Source organism: Aythya marila (assembly GCF_965140915.1).
Source record: "Aythya marila genome assembly, chromosome: 15".
Taxonomy (NCBI): domain Eukaryota; kingdom Metazoa; phylum Chordata; class Aves; order Anseriformes; family Anatidae; genus Aythya; species Aythya marila.
In genome coordinates, this window is record NC_139056.1 from 10,070,323 (window position 1) to 10,091,210 (window position 20,888).

General features: G+C 39.8%; 1 protein-coding gene across 1 annotated transcript in view; it reads left to right on the forward strand.

Moving 5' to 3' along the window:
* Positions 1 to 4,911: 4,911 nt before the first annotated feature.
* Positions 4,912 to 20,888, forward strand: part of OTOA (otoancorin) — a gene marked incomplete at its 5' end in the record, with an annotated part of 32,680 nt that continues 16,703 nt past the window's right edge. The window contains 19 exons of the mRNA XM_082772922.1: positions 4,912 to 4,990; positions 5,336 to 5,364; positions 5,456 to 5,486; positions 5,580 to 5,607; positions 6,486 to 6,573; positions 8,059 to 8,190; positions 9,308 to 9,543; positions 9,745 to 9,848; positions 11,545 to 11,651; positions 12,098 to 12,237; positions 14,691 to 14,814; positions 15,250 to 15,465; positions 16,004 to 16,168; positions 16,478 to 16,618; positions 17,212 to 17,267; positions 17,603 to 17,720; positions 18,044 to 18,117; positions 19,240 to 19,390; positions 20,193 to 20,383. Coding sequence (XP_082629048.1) covers positions 4,912 to 4,990; positions 5,336 to 5,364; positions 5,456 to 5,486; positions 5,580 to 5,607; positions 6,486 to 6,573; positions 8,059 to 8,190; positions 9,308 to 9,543; positions 9,745 to 9,848; positions 11,545 to 11,651; positions 12,098 to 12,237; positions 14,691 to 14,814; positions 15,250 to 15,465; positions 16,004 to 16,168; positions 16,478 to 16,618; positions 17,212 to 17,267; positions 17,603 to 17,720; positions 18,044 to 18,117; positions 19,240 to 19,390; positions 20,193 to 20,383 — 2,210 coding nt within the window. The remainder of the gene's footprint in view (positions 4,991 to 5,335; positions 5,365 to 5,455; positions 5,487 to 5,579; positions 5,608 to 6,485; positions 6,574 to 8,058; positions 8,191 to 9,307; positions 9,544 to 9,744; positions 9,849 to 11,544; positions 11,652 to 12,097; positions 12,238 to 14,690; positions 14,815 to 15,249; positions 15,466 to 16,003; positions 16,169 to 16,477; positions 16,619 to 17,211; positions 17,268 to 17,602; positions 17,721 to 18,043; positions 18,118 to 19,239; positions 19,391 to 20,192; positions 20,384 to 20,888) is intronic.

The window sequence follows — 20,888 nt, forward strand, 5'->3', positions numbered from 1 at the left end:
AAAAACGTATCGCTTTTGGTTGGGTTTCTTTCATATTCCTCTCAATGCCTCACAAATTCTCATTGCTTTTGCATATGCCATTTTCCAGCTAAAGGGGCTATGGTAGAACTTTACAAAACTGCACTTTAACTTGATGGGTTTGATAACAAACCTCCTAAGCGAGTTGTTCCTAAAAGCTAATGTCTTAAAGAACCTGTAGGCACTTTCTTGCAAACTTTTTGCGAGTCAAACTGCCTCTGAGGCTTAGGCTATAGGGACCTGATTTTGAAGGTTTAAACAGCTTGGAACAGTTGTTTGTTTTTCCATGACTACAGAATAAATGCTATTTATTTTAACATGTCTTATTTTAAAAATCTTGTTTAAAATAGCTAATTTCTGGCAGTTGAGATAAAACCTTCCTTTAAAACGACAAGCGGCATCATCAGTAAAGAGTAGAGAACTGACAGGCATGTGTCTTGTTGCTTGGGATGTAAGTGTTGTGAGAGCAGAAGAACCTTAGCTTGTGTATCAACTGGTAAGTAAAGCAAGAACTGATTTGTCTTATGCTTTTGAAGTATAAAGTTATTTATTTAGCAATTGGTGATCTTACACCAGGTAGGATGTTTTAGCTTGTCTTTTTAGGTTTATCCTGGACTTCCTTTGACTGATGTTTAGTGATTTCTCTTGCAAAGTTAATAGCCTTTTATTCTCAGTTGTCTTTGTGTAAGATTGTGTTGTGTAGTAAGGAGAGAGAGGCCTGATTAGTGTTTTTTGGTTGTGTTTTTTTTCCTCCAACAGTAATTCAGGCTCAGAATTATTTCAGCATCTGTTACTGAATTTTGGCACAGAAAACAGTCATATTTGTCTGGAAAAAATGAGCTGGGTATGTTTTGGAGTGAGTTTATTCTTTGTTACTTTATTTGGACCTATATTAATAGGAAAATATGGTTCTTGTGTAATGAATTTAGCTTCATGTAGTAAATGTATATTAAGACAAAATTCTTCAATGGTACTTAAAAGTTGTACTCCACAGGTTACAATCACACGAAAGACTACGTTTCACATCTTTCACATCTTTTAGTCTTGTCATTTAGGATGTTAGTTTGTAACAGTTTTGACATGTTTTGGGACAGAAGATGCAATGTACAAGTAATTTTTTTCTTATAATTTCCTATTTTGTTCCCTTTACTTAAACAAGTATTCTTACACTTGAGGTATGAAATTAAAACACTTCCCTGTTATTGCTCATGTTTTAGGTAAAAGCTGTGACCAGAGTAAGCTCGAGTTCTAAGGGACCGAGTCTTGCAAGAGTGTTGGTCTTCAGAAGTCTGTAATCAGTCCTCTGGGGTTTTCTTGGGGAGTGGGATGCTGGGGGGACCACTCACAGCACAGGAAACTGCTGTGTGACAGCTTCCTCGCTTCATAACTATCATGGGTGACACAAGGCACTTGTCACATGCTTGTCTAATCACATTATCTTTGTTATTAAGGTGATGCATAATTAAGTGCAAGCAAGTTAAAAGGGCCACAAATATGAGTGTAGGTACTAATCAAAACACTGCAGTCCTGTTCTTAATATTCTGCTAGTTTTGCCTAGTTTCCCTTTCTATAATATATCTGCTATGTACAGATATATACAGTCATACAGAAGAAAAAAATTACTTAGCTTTGTCCTGTAAAGATAATAGTCTGGGCAGAAAATCTACGCAACTGTGTTTTAGGGGAAAGCATAAGTGTTTAGTGTATCTCATGATTATCCTCAAAAGCCTGCTTAGGCCTATGGAACTTGCGACTTGTAAGTCACAGTGTGTGGTGTAATGTGCTGTATTTTGCCCTGGAAAGTAACTAAATTATCTGTTTTGTTGAGGTGGTACTGGATATGTAGCATCGCAGGAAAAAAGATGCCGTGCAAGGGCATGGTTTAGTTGGGAACTTTCAGCAGAAATTTGGATGAGTTTCATCTCCCAGAAGGCACATCCCCCTTTGGCTGGGTGGCCTCAGGTACAGTCAGCTCCCCTCCTGCTCCCAGAAGCCCAGAGCCACCTGCCTCTGCTCGGGGTGCAGAGGCTGGGGGACCCTGGGCAATACCAGCCTGGCCCCGTTTGTTGCCCCCATACAGTTCGTTGAGCTCTCTTCATCTCAGGTATGAGAAGAGGCACTGTGGGAGTCCCTCAGCTGATTCCCCCCAGCAGAGACCTTTCCCTCCCCGCTGGGTGCTGCTGGGCAGGCACCTGGAGCTGTGAGGCGGTGCTGGCCCCGGGCCCTGCCCTGCCCTGCTGCAGGGGTCCTGGCTGCAGCCGCCTGCTTCTTGCACTGCAGAGCGCGGGGAAGGAGGCGCACACAGCAGAGGCAGGTAAAGTGCTGCGGGGCCCTGGGTCTCTATACATGCCACAGGAACCCAGCATCTCTTTTCACAGCCCTCCCCTTCCTTCCCTCCCTCTGCAGCCTGAACCTCCTGAGCATTCTTCTATAGGGTTTATACGCTGCTGCGTGTAGGGCTTTTTCGCGGAGGTGCTGAGAGCCTGGCTGTGAGAGGGAGGACGGGCACCAGTGGCGCATGAGGTTATCAGCAAGACTTCTGATTATGAGGTTAGCTTTCTGGTTATCAGGCTTCAGATAAGGCTCTGGCTGCATTGAGGAGGTGGGTGATAAAATGTCTAGGATTTCTTTACATGGAGGAGCGTGTGTTTGGGGAGCAAGGGGACGGGCAGGCTGTGAGTTCCCCATAACCTGAGAGTCCTGCAAGGGAAGTTTTAGAGATCTGGTCACAGCATACCCTGCGGTGGTGCAGAGAAAGCTTTGCAGGGAGGTGCCAGATGGGATCTGCAGAGCCACAGGCTGATTTGGGATTGTGAGCACTCTAGGCAACTTCTGTAAATGGACTAGTTTAACTGACAAAGGAAAATACTTCATCCCACAGATTGTTTTATCAAGCAGGGCTATTTCACAGCAGATCTCTTCTGCACCTGCTAATTGTCCATTGAAATTAGTTGGGATAAAACAGCACTACCCTCCTTATATATTTCCTTATATTACAACTCCTTTTATATTAATTTGGTATGCTTTAATTAAAATACGCTCCCTGATCAAAGTGAGTGTATTGGAATAAACAAATCAAGGTTGACATTAGTAGCATGATTTAAACCCTACAGATTAGTAAAAACTTACTGCAAAGCTAATAGGGCAATGGCAGAAACAAACACAAGAAAGTTCATTGTCCAGGAAACCAGATACATCTGAATGAGAGACTGCAGTGTGGCACTCCCAAAAGAATTGTTGAAAAGGGTTTCAGTGTGTGTAAGAAAAGTACAGAGGTGCTAGCTTCTTGAAGCTTAATGATTAATTTTTTCATCATCCATCAGTTTGAGTCGCTCCTGTTACCAGAGTTACGTATTTGTGTTAGACTGAAGCATTGCTAGAGGCTGTTGACAGATGTTCTTATAAGAGTACGCTGTCAATACGTGAGTTTAAATAGTCTGAAAAAGGTGTTTCTAATTATCAGATGTTCAAATCTGTAATTCAATCTATGACAGAGAACAACAACAACCAAAAAAAAAAAAAAAAAAACACATCCAAATTCAGCATCAAAAAGAAACGGGGAAATTAAGCGTAGCAGCAGATAAGCCTTTGAAAGGAAGGAAAGGGAGAGGAAGCCTAACAAAGTGATCTTGTGGTTGGAGCGAAGCTGGCTCATGGGGCCCTCTGTATCATTTGTTAAAAATCATGGAGTAATTCCAGTGCAAGAAGCTGCAATCTGCAGAGCATCGCCTAATATCTGAATTAATTTGTTGCTTCCCTTGTGGGAACAGTGGTTGGGCAGAGGCAGGAAACCCTCCCTGCAGGGATCTGCTGCAGCAGGTGATGGCCCTGGTGCAGGGGAGGGAGCGTGGCTGCAGAAATGCCTCTGGGAGGGAGACCTGCTTGGTCCCCACTTCTTTTCAATCCTGGCTGTGTGTCAGGCCAAGCAGCTTTGTGCTACGTATCCTTGTCCTTCAGGATGTAGACCAAATGGAAAAAAAAAAAGAAATCACGTTGTATAGGACAGCTGAGACTGTCAGCCATTTCTGACAAGAATCAGTGACGGCCTGGTGCAAAGCTCTGGGAGTCCCATTACTGCTCTTCCTTCCAGTTCATTTAGCTTTTGGTGACCTTCATGCTGCACAGCACAAGGCAGCAGGGATAGCAGAAGCTACTAAACCACGTATTTCCCTAGAAACTACGACCTGGCCAATGCTGGAAAAATTGATGGTGTACTTCTTGTGAGTACAAAGACCAGAGGTTTGAGCAGTCTAAATGAAGTGGCGTGGTCGTGAACCCATGTGTTGCCTTTCTACTGCTTCGGAAGGGCACAGGTGTATTTGTGGGGCTCTCTGCAGAGTGATGATATGAGGGAGGCATGGAGCACTTGGCACTGATGTGGGAGGCCAGGCCATGGTACGGATCGGAGCTCTGCCAGTGGAAGGTCCCAGGGCTGCTCTGCAGTGGTCATACAGGCAATTCCACAAGCTAGGGAAGGCTTTGGGATTGTTTGGAGTTCAATTTCTTTTTTCGTTCTATTTCTTTTTATATGATTTTTTTTTTCTAACTAAATTGCATTTAAGTCATATTTAGTTGGAATGTGGCTTAGTAAGGAAACAGTGCTGCTAAGAAGAAAAGTAGAAGAGCTGTTTGGTAAGAGGGAACGAAACCTGGCTGCACACATACACCTAGTAGGCTTGTATAAAGCATATCTCTATCCTGGAAAAAGGTCTAAATGGATAGCTTGGGAGCAAGCACTTTTAGATCGTTCTGATCTCAGTCTGCACTCCATAGGTTATGCTGGCTCTACTTGATAGCTATGGAAGTTTGGGTTGAATACTGCGTTTTGACTTTGTTCTTTTAATTTTCCTTTTCACTCCAAATATCTTCTGATTCTAATAAACACTAGAAGAAATGCCCAGACTTCTGAAGATATGTTTCTTATTGATATTAATGAGTCCTGCTGAGACTACGCACAGTCAGAACTCTGAAGGTAAGACCAGAAATCCTGTCTGAGGGATGAATTCTGTGTGGATGGAAAAAGCTGTATGTAGTAAAATAGATGCAGTGCTATTTAGTAAGTAGGACCGTATTCTCTGCTCTCTTGGCTTCGTGGAGCTATGCCAGCAAAGAATTTAGCCAAGATTGCTTATTAAACAGTAGCCCTTTATTTTCAGTGTTTTTCTAGAAATACTTTTAATCAAAGCTGCATTGCATGTGTGAAAGTAAGTTATAGGTGTGTATATATAGTTTGATATCTGCATGACAAACATTTTTGTGTGGCAATTGAATGGTAAAATGTTAAATCAACTTTTAGTAATGGGATAATCTTTTACAGATTTGCCTCCGTTATTACAAAAAGCTGTGGTTAGTATTTTTATTTGATCTTTCTAATAACGTTTTGTCACATAATCTAAAAATAATACCCAGTCACATATATTTATCTTTTTTTCCTTAGGAGGAAGTAATAACTGGGAAATATCTGAATGGTAAAATGCAAAATTGTTCCCACTTCTGTTTCTAAAAGGAATTAAAACTCAATATGTCACTATAACTGTTTCTGTTCAATTTTTCATGTATAGCTCTCCTCGATATACTTCATTTTCAGAGGTAATGTATTACTCTCACCATTTTGATTTTAGGTATCATCTTGCACTTCATACACAACGTGTTTCATTTCCACAAACGCTGGAACATTATGGATGGAATAAAATGGGCTTGTGATTACTTTGATTTAGATCTCCTGTGAGGAGTATTTTGTCCTAATGAGGGAAAAGCCATTTTTCATGATAAAACAAAAAACCTTGCATTGAATGAGGCTGAGAATATAGATACACGCTACACTTTTCAAAAACTTTGATAATCAATTTTGTTCATATGTTTCAGAATGGCTTTCTAAGGAAATTAGGTGCAGTTCCAGCTTTTTGTCCATCTTTCAGTCCCACTCCATCCCATATCCATTCCTTTTCCTCCAGCTTCTGGCAATTTTTGAATTATTTTCTAATTTTGTCTAAATTTGAAAGAGCAATAAAAGCCTCAAAGACAATTCTACCTTTCTGAAACTCAATGGCTGGGTAAAGAAGAAAAACGTTGAAGATGCTGCTGGGGGAAAGGCAGTAAAAATGAGTCCCCATACTTTCTTTCTATAAGCAGATCAGGGCAGGCAGAACAAGGTGCCAGGAGTACTTCTAGAGCTCCCAAATAGCCACTGGAGATGGTATTAATGGCAACAAGTCAGAAAACTGAGATTATTGTGGGGCAAGTGGAGTTAGATAAAGAAAAACTTAATTGATTTCTCATCCAGCTATTAATTTTTATTGCATTAAATATATTGGCTATTAATCTGGTTAGGCCAAAAAGCTGAATACTTGTGTCATTATGTTGATAGTGACACTGTTTGCTTCTCCTGTTTTTGTTTTGTCTTGTAATCAGCCATTTTACATGTTGTATTATTTTACTGGCATTTTTGGTCCTGTTTTCTGTTGCAGTTCTAATGCCTGGACAGCAGATACGCTTACAAAAGTTATGGCATATTTTCATGCCCAAGATGTTGTATTTACTCTTAGCAGCCTGCAGGTTTGTGACATTTAAAATACATCCAAATTCTTATTCTGAAAGGATTTTTTAATTAATAAGCAACTTATCTCCACAGCCAAAGCTAGTTTGTTAATAGAGATAATTAATATGACTGTAGCGTAGCAGAGAAACAGGAAATAGGAATAGCTCCCCCCCAAGATTGCAGCAGTATGCAAGGACTAAATCACAAGAAGATCTTCTTGTATCAGCTCTGATGGAAAGCAGAAATTTGGAGTTTTCAGGCCATGTTTGTTTCTGAATTGTGTGTATGCACGTGCTTTTTTTTCCTCCAAAAAATTGAAGGTTTCTCACAGATTTTGACTGTGGCTGTAATTTGCATTGCTTCTTATGGAATGAGAACCTCCAGAGCATCCTACAAAACACTTCCATCTTGTGAGGCTTTTCTGAGCTCTGTTTTCTGTAAGCTGTCAGTGACGTAGGTAAAAATTTGTTTTTCTTTATCCTGTGTCATAATGATTGGTTAGGGGCCAAATCCCGCAACTTCACCAGGTTAAGTGGACCCGTAGCCTGCTATCCCAGACATGGAGCTTTTCTCCTCCCTCCACACACACACTCTGAAAAATGAAAATGCCAAATGTGCAACCTTGGGCTTCGTACCCAAAGCCCACAGCTCTGCAGTTCTGCAGCACCAAAATCTACTCCTAAGTCTTGTTTCACTGCTGCTGCTCTTACAAACCTGCACGACACTGACACCACCTCTTCATATTTCCTCTTGATGTCTTTAAAATTCACTTATACAGATGAATTTTATTATCAGTTTAAGGCTGTAATCAGCCCTGAACTCTCCAGCCAAACAAGGTCCTAGCTGTATTAATACGTGGTGGTGGCCATGCTAAGACAGCAAAGGAGGACAGCATTGACTCAAATTCCTAACCAATTCTGAAATAACTCTGGTGGGAATTAGAAGAGATTTTCTCCAGTCTGGTGCTAATGAGCCTTACAGTGTTTTCTGTTTCTATGCTATAATTCCCCTTAGAGTTTTAAAACAGGCACAAGGTTGTTAGCTGGTAATGCAGTTTGATGTGAGAGGGGAGATTCTCGCCTTATGACCTGGTACAAGCTTTGCCTCCCATTTAATTGCACATTTCCTTCCTTTTTTAAGTAGTAATAATATGCACACAGTACCACATGTTCTGAGATCTTTAAAAGGTTCATTTGCAGAAAAGCATTATTACCCTTGTTTTTATGAAGGGAGAAACAGACATTTTTGTTAAATAGCTCACTGCAGAGCACTTGTTAATACACCGGGAATAGCCTTTAAAAATGGTTTTCAGCATTGCATTTAGATGCAGTTTTCAGTTTACGTTTTGTGTTGAGGATGGTTACTCTAGTCATTGACAACGTGGACAATACAGAAAGCTAAACACTTATTCCTCAAGTGTAGATTTTCAGGGATTAAAAGATGCCCCTAGTAGAATACTGTGAGCTTTATGTTTATTGTGCATATTTTTTTTTACACTTCAGATGTCCATACAAAGTTACTTGCAGAACCTTTTATACCAGCCTAGGCAGCTGCTGTCTGCGTTTCAGCAGCTTGATCAGCAGCAGTTCCAGACTGCAATGAAGTGCCTCTTCAACAGCAGAAAGGACCATCTTGTAAGTCACTACCTGAGAAACAAAAGCTGCTGTCAAAGGCTTAGATAAAGGGGAAGGGACCGGACCAGGGGTCTTACTGTGTACGTTGTGCTGTTACTTGGCAGGATTGGAGCAGGTTGCAGTAGCCCCTCTCCTTAGGTCAGTGTCTAAAGGTTTGGTGCCAAATCCAAGTGTACATTTGCTCTAAACCCAGTGGAGAAAGGTGCATCCCCAGAGAATGACCTACCTTCCTGCACAGATATTACTGGGAGAGTAGGACAAGTTGTTCTCTGAGAGTGTCTGCTTCTCTACGTAGGCTAGAAAGAGAGGCAAGATGACTAACGAAGGTGAAATTAGTTATCTTGTTATAGCACCATACAAGCAAATCATGAGGCAATTTGGAGGGGAAGCAGTGTAACACGTTTTGCTTGCCCCTCTGGTGTGTTCTGTGGGTGACCCATCTTCAACAAATGCAAAACCAGCGAGCACCCCCCAGAGAGGTGGCCTGCAGAGGGGCTCACCACCCCTGGGGTAGGATAGTGGCCTTGCAGGTGACAGCACCTGGCATCCTCCCTGTGGGCCTCCAGCATGGGTGTCACTGCAGGGCTGCAGACTAACGTGGGACAAAGGCAGAGCATTTCTCTGGATGTGTGAGGTGACTGCCCAGGACAAGAGCTGGATGCTCCACTACTCAAGCAGTGGAGGTGCAGCTCTTGCTGGCTAAGCACACGGATGGGAGCCAGAGCAGCAGAGCATGAGCCCTGTCAGTACGCTGTGAATTTTGTCTTCTCAAATGGTGCACGCTGTTGTTCCAAGACCACTAATAGCAGTGACAAGTCACCAGCCCTTGGACTATCAGCTCTGACCATGCTGTCATAGACACACCAGTCTGTGAGGAGGAAAAAAAAAAAACAAGTGATCCATTCCCAGCCAGCTTGGCTTTATTACCTGGGCTTGTTTCTTCATGTGCCTGATCCTCTTGGAGGGACTCTTTGTAGTAACAGCTGCAAGAAATACTGCACGGGAAAAGATCTGTTCTGGAGATGCCAACATACTAAATTGTATATGAAATAATACCCATACCATTCTAGTATCCTTTCATTTTTCTAGGTTCATTTTAACCCTGTGTTGCTTGCAGGAAGTGGGAAATGTTGTTCTTGATTGGAAAAACACTAGGGAGAGAATTTTCCAAAGCCCAGGAGTGAACAGGACCTTGTTTCTTATAACGCTGGAGAAATGCTTTCTGGCCCTGAGGGCTATGGACTGTGTGGCTATCCTAAGCCAGATTTTGCACATGTCAGCAGTGAACTATCTCCAACCTGATGTCATTGGGAACCTCCCAAAAGTTCTGCAGGAGGATGCTTTCAGAAACTTGTAAGCCATTTATTTTTCCAGTCATCACAATTAGTACTATGTAGCATTTGCTGACTGTAAAAAGAGATTTCTATTTGGTCTCGCTTTTGTCAGCTATAGCTTTCTGCTTTTATCTTGTTGTTTCTAAAAACATTTGGTCATGTGTTGCTTTTTTAAAAAAGTTTACTAATTAGTGAATTAATATGCCATTGTGTCACTTAGATCAACAGTATTCAAGGACCTCTATGACAAAACCTCAGCAAACACACAGAAAGCTCTGTATGGCTGGATGAGGGAGATTCTACAAAAATCCTATAACACGAGTGGTATGTTATGTACAAAGTGTTTTCTTGCTTATCATAAGAAAATAAGTCAACAAAAGGCCTCTCCATTGTATTGGTTCCCGAATTTAGCATAGGACTGTTAAAGAGTAGCTGTCTTGAATACTTTTGCTGCAGAATACAATAAACATACTGTATTGTTCGCAACAAATAGCTCTCCAAAGACACTTGTTCTTCACCTCTTCTGCACAGAGCTGTGTACCAAGTTCCTGTTCCAAGTTGCTTTTTCTAAGACTTAAATAGGATACAGTCATCAGGCACTTTGCACAGGTGTGCTGCTCACTTCTGAACTTGTGCTCAGACTAGAGTCTGTCTGGGAGCACATTAGCCAACACACAATTTAATATGTGTGTGTATATATATGTGTGTGTGTGCAGGAAGCTGCAAAATGCAAAAATTCTACTGCACGTGACACTGCCTTGCACAGAAAAGGGACAAAGATGAAACCAAAGTGGATTCAATCCAGTTTTATGCATTTTCTTACCTTTGTTCACCTGGCTAATGTCTCTTAATTAGATTTGCCACAGCAGGGACAGTGCCGGGAGTGTTCCATGAGAGAGCTGTAATACAGTACCACTGACATGTCAAAGCGAGCACTTGGGTTTCACCAAATTCACCAAACATCGCAGTGTATATTCTTCCTGTCCCTCTGGAAATCAAATTCAAAATTCCCACTTGCTTCAGTGGAGCAAAATCTGGCTTCTGAGAGCATGGCTATTTCAAAATATCAGTGTAAAGCATAAAGTTGTGGAGGAGAAGTTCACAACACTGTGATGATGCATGCCATCGTGTGCTAAGCAAAGACGCAGGACTTGCCCGATGGTACTCAGTAGTCCTGTGAAAATCCCACAGCATCAGACATCATGGTTCATGCCTGAAGGTAATAAAAGATCTCTCAGCTCAGAAGGGACTGAGAATTACCATGCCTCTCTTAAGTCCTGCTTGGTCTTTCACATGCAAAGCAGAGCAGGTATGGTGAAGGTACAGCATAATGTTGAGCATCCAAGTTAAGACACTTTTGGAGACAACACCATCTTTGAAGCTCAGAGTACCCAGCTAGTCTGTAAATGCTTTATTCTTAGGAATCCTGTTTTCATTTTAAATACTTTGAGAGAACATTACTAAATGAATCACATTTCTTAACTGTTAGGCAGTATTTTGTATTTTTGCCAAACTTTTTCCATATAAGTATATGAATGAATGATTTTTAATTTTCTGTTATCGCTATTGCATATTGCTTAAATACGTGGTATCATCACTAATAACATATATCAGGTGTTAAAAAGTATCATGCCTTCCTGGTGTTCTTCAATAATATATTTGATTAGGAAAACCAAGTTTAAAAAATGCTGCTCCATACTTAATGCTAGTGGTGTAATTTTTCTAGTCCCATACTTTATCCATTTCTGTTTCAACAACATAAAACATTGATCATTTTCATATGAGAAAATTAGAAACATTTGCAATGCTATTTCGTTTCCATAAAAAAAGTATTATTTCATAAAAATGTGGTGCTAAAAACTAGCCAATGGAAGGAACCTGACTCTCTGCTAAGCATTTTTCTGATTTGCAAGTATTTTTGTTTGTTTCCTGATAATTGTACCCAATACTGGGTACAATACATTTGAAAAAAACGATGACTTGCCAAACATTTTAGTGAGTATTTATTTGTACAAAACAGAGTTCAATGAATCAGCTTCATGGGTCAGTGCAGAAAATTTGTGGATTATGGGACGATACATGGTTCATCTGCCTTTAGAAGAAATTCTGAAAATTAGTCTCGATGAAGTAAGTAAAAAAAAAAGATATGGTTGGATCTATCTTTGTCCAGTTACGTCAGCTACAAACAGTATAAATAAATGTAAACTTAAACATGAACAAGAAATTTATATACTTGAATTTCTTAAATATGATTATTAAAATAAATATAATGGGAATTCAAATTCATTGTCAACCAAATATTCCTCTCTTTTGTAATTCAAAAGGACTATCATTGATATGTAATTATTTATCCGCATTGGGCTTCTGTGACTTATACCGGAAGATGTGGGACCAGTGATATTTGACAGTTCAACAGAGAATCATTCATTCAGTGTTGCCTTCAAAAACTGTTATCCAAATCTATCCTCCTTTCTGTAAAACATAAATGGGATCAATTAATTTATAGTGTCAAACATCTTATTAGATGCAATCACTTCCTAATCCTCATGCATGATTTTGTTTGCATTGATCAGATAAGACTATTCATTAGCTACGACAATGCAACAAAGCAGTTGGACACAGTGTATGATATCACACCAGAGCTTGCACAAGCTTTCCTGGAAAGAATAAACTCATCAGGATTTGATATGAGAAACACTTCAACTATCTACAGGCAAGACTGATTTTTTATTTTTTTTCTGGCTGTGTATGGAAAGAATAAGTGAGAAGAAAAGAAAGAAGTAAATAGCTGATGAGTTTGTTGATGTGGCATAGCTTTTTCTTTCTAGCAGAAAAATCTAGGCTGAAATCCAACCCTGGTTAGCAACAGTGAAGAACTGCTATTTTATGAATTTTGGATATGAGCCTAATTAGCTGATGCTTTGTTTCCAGCTCTGCAGCGAGGAGTTGTCTGTAGTATCAGTAAGAGGACCACAGCAGTGTCTGGGGGACTGAGTCAAAACTGTTGTATGGTACAGCAATAAAACAAATTGGGATGACAGGACACAAGCTGCCTTGGGTGTTCATATCACAGCAGATATTTTGTGGAAATTGTGTTACAGTTAGGATTTGAGGAGGAAATCTTAGCTCACACCAGCCACGGCTGCAGGTGGTGTCCACTTGGTGGTGTCACCAGAAGGGTTGCCCATCCTTGTCCACTTTGCAAGTGATCCTATTGAGCAGAGATGAGCAATGGTTAGATGTTTGCAACTTTTATGTGTGCAAGCAGGAAACTGCACTTTTAGGGCTCTCAAATTAGCACTTTTTTTTTAAATTTACTTTAACAATAAAAAAAAAAAAAGCCAGCTTTTATTCATAAATACGCAGTGAGCATGAGCTACCTGCAGGAGAGTGCTGTGCTCTGCATTTACATTTGCGCTGTCATGTAAGTGGATGTATTTAGTCCCAAGACACCACTTTCTGGAGTTATTTGTAGTCTCCTTGGGGAATACCTTAGAGGTATAAAATAATGGAGAATACGCTTTATGACTTCAGAGCTCCTGTCTTTATTGCAATGTAACTCATTGACTTCCAAGAAGTGTTGTTGGTTGTCAGGGATGTAAGCGACAAAAGAATTATACCCACTGTCTAGATTTCATGTCAGAAATTTTTAAAGTGATTTTATCACCCATGAGAGGTGCCAGATCGTCACCAATGAGAGAAATACCATGCTCCATAATCCTTAATATATTCCATTTTCCCAACACACTTATTTTATGTTACTCATTTTAACCATACTGATGATTTAAATGCACTTTTAAGAAGTAGCATTATTCATTACTGCCAATCCCAAAGGAGACAAAGAACTCTTGGTGGTTATGCAATAATGCATCAGAAAGTAATTATTTGTTATAAAAGTGCAGTTATAATGTTTCTTTGATTTATATGTTAGTTTGATGATGTCCCATGAATTCAGATGGGCTGCAGAAGCAGTAGTTTGTTATATCACTAGGCTGGTTGTTGTTGAGGGACATGGGGAACTAAAAGCTGAGACTTTGTACACAGCAGATTTTTTTTTGTTGTTGTTTTTACAAACTTTGTGGCTGCAGCATTGTCCACTGTTGATCTAGGTTGTGGGCATTTGAACTCTGCCTACACCTGCATCCTTGAATTGGAAAAAACACAGACTGCAGCATGTGAGTTGTGCTTTGCCCTTATCTTTGCAAGTTCTTGTCTTGTATAAGTTATGAAAGCAAAGGCCAGGAGTTTTCAGGGACAAGGGAGTGATTCAGGCTTCTTACAAACTAATTCATTACCACTGCTTTAAAGTTTCAAGTCCAGAGAGAGTGATGCACAATTCAGAGCCCCTTCAGTGCAGGGCTGTAGGAAACAGCAACAAATATTCCCAAGGCACAAGTCAGGAGGCCATGTACAGCAGGTGCTAGCCCTTGGTGGTGTGAAGATATCTGCCCACTGACTACAGCCGTGGTTGTACTTTACAGAGGTTAATGAAAATGCCAAGAAATAGTAGAGGTAGTGTGGAGACAAATGAGCTCCTCATCTGGTTCACAACACAGCCTTACTGTGCTGGTACAACTGAGGCGATGAACCACAGCACATTGAATCCATCCAAGGGCCTGTCATAGGGATAAAGAAATATGTTTGGTGAGAAGTACAGTAGGCTTCCTTTCAACCTAAGACAACAGAGAGGCTATGCAATGCTCTAGCTGCTGTGCCACCACATGAATGAGTTGTGTTACTTGTGAAATCCAAGCAGGATTTGAAGTAGAGTTCAAAGTGTACACTCAATCCAGATAAGAACTCAGCAAGCCACTTCAAGACTTATTAATAGCCCTCCATCCTTTTCAAAGTGGAGATCATACTGCCAATTCTGCCAAGGGCAGTGGAGTCTAGTAACTGGAAAAATCCAGGAATGGACAAATGGAACAGGGAAACTTAAATGTTTGACAGCACAAACATGAGTAGAGTTTAGCTAACTACAGAGAATAGTGCAAGTCTCTCATATCCACATTTCAGGCCAAGTAGAGTTTTAAAGATCGTTTCTTAAAGTGTTAGTGACAAACAAATGACTTAACTTTGGAGCACAAGCAGGACATACCATATTTCACGTTCCTGAGAGTGACAGCTTTTATTTCAGAAGCTAGCTAATGTATTTCTTCCATATAGGCTAGGTTTGTTGGTTTGCTTTTATGATGACATGGAACAGATGGATGCCGCTGTGGCCCGGGCTTTGCTTCATCAAATGATTAAATGCAATCAATTGAGAGGTTTCCAGGCCGAGGTTCAGAAGGTGGGTAACATGTTCATGCGTTTCTCCTATTCCTGAAAACAGGAGGAGGGACTTCTTGAATTCAGAACAAAACAGAACAAAAAAACAAAACAAAAAACAAAACAAAAACAAAAAAAAACACAAAGAGAGAGTGGAAAAATTACTGGGATCTAAGAAAAAAAAAAGTGGTTCTTGAGTGCATGATGCAAAGAATAAAAGTCTTTTCTTTTTTTTTTTTTTTTCCCACACAGTGTTCATTCTTTTCTTGTTCCGTTTCTTCCATATTTCTTTGACAACTGTGGTTCTAGTTTTGGATTTTTATGGACTGTATGGTCACTAAATGCTTGCCAATGTCTATTCCAAAAACTCTAGTTAAAGTTTTGGGTGATAATTGGAAATTTGTTCTTGGCAGACTTTTGTTTCCCATCTGTTTTTTTGTTTGTTTGCTTGCTTTAGCTCAAATCTCAGCTCCTGAATATTGCTATACAGAACCAGACTTTGAATGATATCCTTGGATCGCTGTCAGACGCTGTGGTTGGACTGACTTCAGGTCAACTGGAATCTTTGTCACCTGAGGCTGTTCATAATGCTATTGCGACACTAAACCAAGTCTCTGGATGGGCAAAAAGCCAAGTTATGATTTTATCCAGTAAATACCTCTCTTATGAAAAGGTATCTCTGATATAGCTTTCCCATCTTCTCGTTTTAATTAGTGAAATGTCTTTTTTCTTAACAATAATTGTAGATTTTGAGAAGTTTAGTATCAGTATGACACTTTTTGTAGTACTGTTAGTGGTTAGAAGTTTTTATTTAAATCAAGTAACAACATTCAAAACTGTAGCCTAAAGTAATTTCCTAGTGACATGGAGAATGCCTATTTGCATTTGGCAGTTGTATATATTATTTTGTTTGTATTGCTGCCGCATGCAGCAGAACTTGCATGATCAAAGATCTCAGACTATATATTCAAATATACCATAATGGAAGGAATCAGGCTGCTCCCTTTCAAAATAAAGGAGCCTCTGGAAAATGGTTGCATTTGTTCTGTGGACAGTCTTGTCTGGATTGAAAAATATCAGAGGAAAGTACATCCCTAGGCAAGAAAGACATTAAATATTCAAGAAAAGTAGTTTTGATTTATTAACTTTCACTTTTAATGTGTCTGCTGTACACAACCCAGATAACTTTGTTTCCTCTGTTATGTCTGCAGGTTTTATTTTATAATGTTAGTCAAATGGGTGCATTGGTAACTGGTATTAGCACCCAGTCATTCTACAGGATGAACCCAAAGGAGCTTTCTCAGGTCATTCGAGGCACAATATCCCAACACTCACCAGACTTATCACCTGCACAACAACAAGGGATCCTCAGGAAGGTACCTGTGTAGCAGGTTCTCTTTGTGCAAAAGCATAATAAAGCATAATATGCAGAGCATGATTTAAAATCTTATCACTGAGATGTGGGTTTAACTCAATGGTTAATCTTTCTAGTGTTGTGTTTTTTTTTTTCTGGATAAGAAGTCTGTTTTGAAGGCTCTCTCTAGCTTAGTCTATGGCTTTTCTTAATATTGGCAAGTTTTTCTTTTATCCTCTTTAGAGAAATATTATACAGAATAGAAAGTCAGATCCTGTAATTCTAAGCATAAGTTCTGAAATGTCATGTGTTTGTCTCTTCCGCTTTTTAGATGGCTTCATCTAGAGATTTTTCTTCACCAGTCACAGATATACAAGGGGCTTTCTTTAGAGAAATATCTCTTCCTGATTTATGGAAAGAGAATGGATATAATTCTTCAGTGATGAAAGAAAAAGAACTAAGAAGAAGCCAGGTAAAAAGCATTATGAGCTTTCCATTCCACTGCGATTTAGTATGATGGGAGAACAGGAAAAGTGTTGTAATAGATATGTGTTAAAGGAATGTAGGCAAAAGGAAGGAACAGCCGCACATGCGTTTTCGTGTAAGCAGCTAGTGGTCACTTACAGCCTGGCAGTATTCTAAGTCAATATAGTGGAAAGAAAAGCATTCATGTTCTGAGTTTTAGTATCTTAAAATTTCTGCCATAAATTCTCTTTCTGGTGCTGTGTATACTAGATGCTTGCATGTACGACCAGTCCTTTGGCTCTTTCCAGAGACGGAGGGTTGGACCAGATGACCTCCAGATGTCCCTTTAAACTTAAATTTTATTCTGTGGTCATGTTCCACAAACATGTTTAACATCATCCCACAGTGCCAGTCACTGATATCTTATGAAGAACAGGTTCACCACTGGATGTCTGCCAAACTTTGTTGTTGGCCAGGCTGGACCGCAGAAATGCCTTTAGGGTACATAAGAGCATTAAGTAAACAAAAACCTTGCAGTAGTTATTGTATCTTGCAACTGCATTGCCAATGTTTAACTTCGTGTGGTGGTTTTTATTTCAGGCTTTATATCTGTACAAGTTATTGTCTAAGAAAAGCTCTCCTGTTGATCTCCTAAGGTATGGATGATAGTCTCTTTTTGGAAAGGGTTTAAGTCTAGATCTGTGATCAAAACAACTTTGAGGTAAACGCTGTGGTTATTTTGTACTGTTTTGTTTATTCATTCCTTGGTACCACAAGATAACTTATCTTCTTCCTTAAAAAGGGTCTCCAAATCCAAATCACTGCACTGCAGAGGTATTGTTTTGTTGTTGTTTTCTTTTGACAGCCTTCAGATTACAAGGAAGAGAAGGAAGGTGGTTGTAGAAACTAAACCTTAGGTCATTGTTGTGGTGAGTAAGGACTGAATTCTGCTAAAAATACTGAAAAATTTGAACTTTGCTTTCCCTATCAGCACAGGACAGCTTGTGAAAGGAGTGACTTGCCAGTTGATTGAAAGTATGGGCACAGACTTTTTTTTAAGCCATTTTAAATTCTTTGAAAAGAACCTTCATCTGCTTTCTCCATATCAGGTAAGACCAAAAAAAGCAATTTCATTTTTCACTTAGGAATTGCAAGAAGTTTCTACAGTCATTCCAACTTGCTAATCCATGAATAATCTGTCTGAATATATATATATATATATATAACTTTTGGAAAGATGCAAACACTCCTATGCACCCAAATATAGGGTGTTTTATCTCTGATGTCTGCAAAAAGTAAAATCCTCTGTAAAAAGAAAAACGTTCTCTGTGAAGATAACATGCAGTCTTCTATATGCTAATTTACAAGTCATATTTCAGTTCTTCCTCAAAAATAACAAATACTTAAGATCTTAATTTTTTGTTACTTTTAGGTTAATTGTTTGGCTTGGAAATTTTGGAAAGCCTCCAATACATCCATTCCTCCCTTCCTCTTGCTTGTGCTGCCGTAAGTTACATTTTACTGTATCGTAAGTTAGCGCATCCATAGTAGAACATTCGCAGTAGTCCTTGTGAGCACTTTTTTAATGACCTCTTCAGTCCTGGGAAAGCCAGTAAGTCAGATAAAAGATAGTATGTAAAAAGTGATTGCTGACTGCAGCCAAAGTCTACGTCAAGTGAAAGCTGGTAACGCCTGGTGTCTTTTAGCATACCCTATTTTTGTCCCAATTGTGAATTCCTTTGCATCCTTGAAATCAGACCCCCTTGAAGCATGTTCTGTGCAGAGTGAATCACAGCGATACAGCAGCAATGGAAAAGTTTGTTATGCTATAAAACAGTTTACAGTGTTTCTGATAACTGCTGAAATAAAGGGGATAATTGAGTAGGTTGTCATGAGTGTCTTGTTGAGAATCAAAAAACGAGCTTAAATATAGTTTACACTGGATTTTTTTCTTTGCATTTTTGTTGTGTTTTTTTTTTTTTTTTCCTATACTGTGAGACTTTTTTTTTTTGGGGGGGGGGGGTTGCTTGATTATTTTTTTTTTTTAATATTCCACTTAGTTCCACTTACTTTTTTTTATGGTGTTTTTTTTTTTTTTGAAAGCAGAGATGCAAGATAAAGCCATCACGTTGCTGCCCGAGAGTACTGTTCTGTGTCATTAGAAACATTTCAGTGTGTTTAGAAACATTTTTTGTTAGTTAGAAAAATTTTGCATGATGTAAGTAGTCAAGCTTTTCTTCCTCAGAAAAAAACTAACAATCTTACCTTGATAGGAACTGCTGAGCTGTAACTCCTCACATGTGAATTCTCCTTTTTCTCTTTCTTTTTTCACACCTGCTGAAAGAGATAAAATGGTATGAGAACTATTATTTTGCAAGAATATTTTTAACTAATTTAAGAAAAACCTGATCAGAAGTGAGAAAATAAAATGGTTCTATTTAAAAAGGCATTAATTTTATTTAAAATGTGTCAAGGATTAATTGCAACTTTTCTGGCCTGCCTAGTTTATCATTTTTCAAGTTCAGGATTGCCTCTGAATTTTTTCAGTCTCCACAGATTTTATGGATGTGGTTTTGGGCACCTGAGGGTCAGGTTTGCATTCCGATACCATTTTAATTCTTTTGGCAGGGTTGAATACCTGGAGTATGTTTCAGGCCCCCTGTGTGTCCCTTTCATTGAAAGCCTTGGGAAAACTGAGGTGGACCTCTTGAATCCAAGCCTTCACAAAAAAGATGCTGTCCTGCAGAAAGTGCAGGAGTGCTTGGTAGGCATGGTTTGGGGAGGGGGGGGGGGGGCAGTCAGTGGCAGAGGGGGAGCTGCACAGAAGTCGTCTGTGATTAGCCACTGATGGTTCCAAACTCAGTGAGAGCTGCTGATTAGCTTTGTCTCCCTTTATTGTCATATGGTGCATCACAGTCATACCGCCTGCTTGTACTCTCCAGTCGGCACGCAGATGCTTGTGTTCTTCTGTAGATAGAGCCTGTGCCTTTGGTTGATGTTTTCAGCTCTGTGTTTGTGTACCTGGCATATTTTGTGGCTTCTGCCACCAAAGAGCTGCAGCATTTACCATTTTTTAGGGAAAACTAGTTCTTGATGTAGCTGTGATTATTCATGTCCTTGTACATACAAACCAGATGTATAATCCCTTGTGTTTTGGCTAGAGAAATCCCACAGAGTGAAGCTTTGTTATAGCAAGAACTTGTGGCCCCTTTGCAATGCAGGGCCATGTGAGGACTCTCCTATCTAGCAGAATTGCACAGCTCCTGCACTTGCTAGGTGGTCACCTGGAGATTGTGGCAGGAGATTTAGTTTTAATTATTTTTTAAGTGTAGTTCAATATGAAATAAACAAAGAATGCTTATTAAATATCAAATGCATATTAAATATCACCAATTTTGTTGGTAAGAGCAAGAAGTATAAAGTGGCTTCAACAGAAACTATAGATTAAGTTGCCAGTGCAAACTGTTGTGTCTTTGTTCCTTAGAGGATCACAAAGCTTAAATGTGTTTTGATGCAGCCGAGTGATACAGGGCAAGAGCCAAGATTAGCTCTGCCAACAAGGTAAACGCTTCTTGTTTCAGAATGGTTCCATTGCTGATGAATATGATGTTGACCTACTTGGAAACCTAATCTGCCACTTACCTCCAACCTTTCTACACGACAGAATGTCCCTCAAGGCAATGGCAGCAGCCCTTCATCAATTCAAACTCTGCCAACAGCTCAGCCATGAGCAGAAGACTGAAATTAAATACAAACTCCTTGAGTTATATGGGTAAGGTATTAGGTATACCACCCTGCTTCTGCTGAAGGTTAAGGCATGCAAGGTATTAAGGCAGTGCTCTTTGCTCACTAGAATGACATTTCTGTTCTGGTGTGTAATGTGATAGCTGTGGAACAAACTACAGCCCCAGGGACACTCTGAATGAGTTAAGTCCCAGAGAAAAAGGAGAGAAAGCGTAACAGTTGAGGGAGGGGCAGGCAAAGAGAATCTGTCATGGCAAGAGCAAGGGTGTTACTGGCAAGGCATGGCACAGGAATGCAAAGAATTCTCACACTCAGTGCACTGGTGTGAGAAGAGAAATAAAGACAACCTGTGGCAAAGGGAGAGAGCCAGAGGAGGAAGCAGAGGGATGTAAAGTTCAACCAGGTGAAGCAACAGAGCGGAAAGCATGTTGGATGTCATTAATGACTCAGATTAGGAGGCTGGTTCGAACCACGCTGCTGTATCAGTCATGCAAAAAGCAAAGTTTTTTACCATCTCTCTCTTACATTTTCTC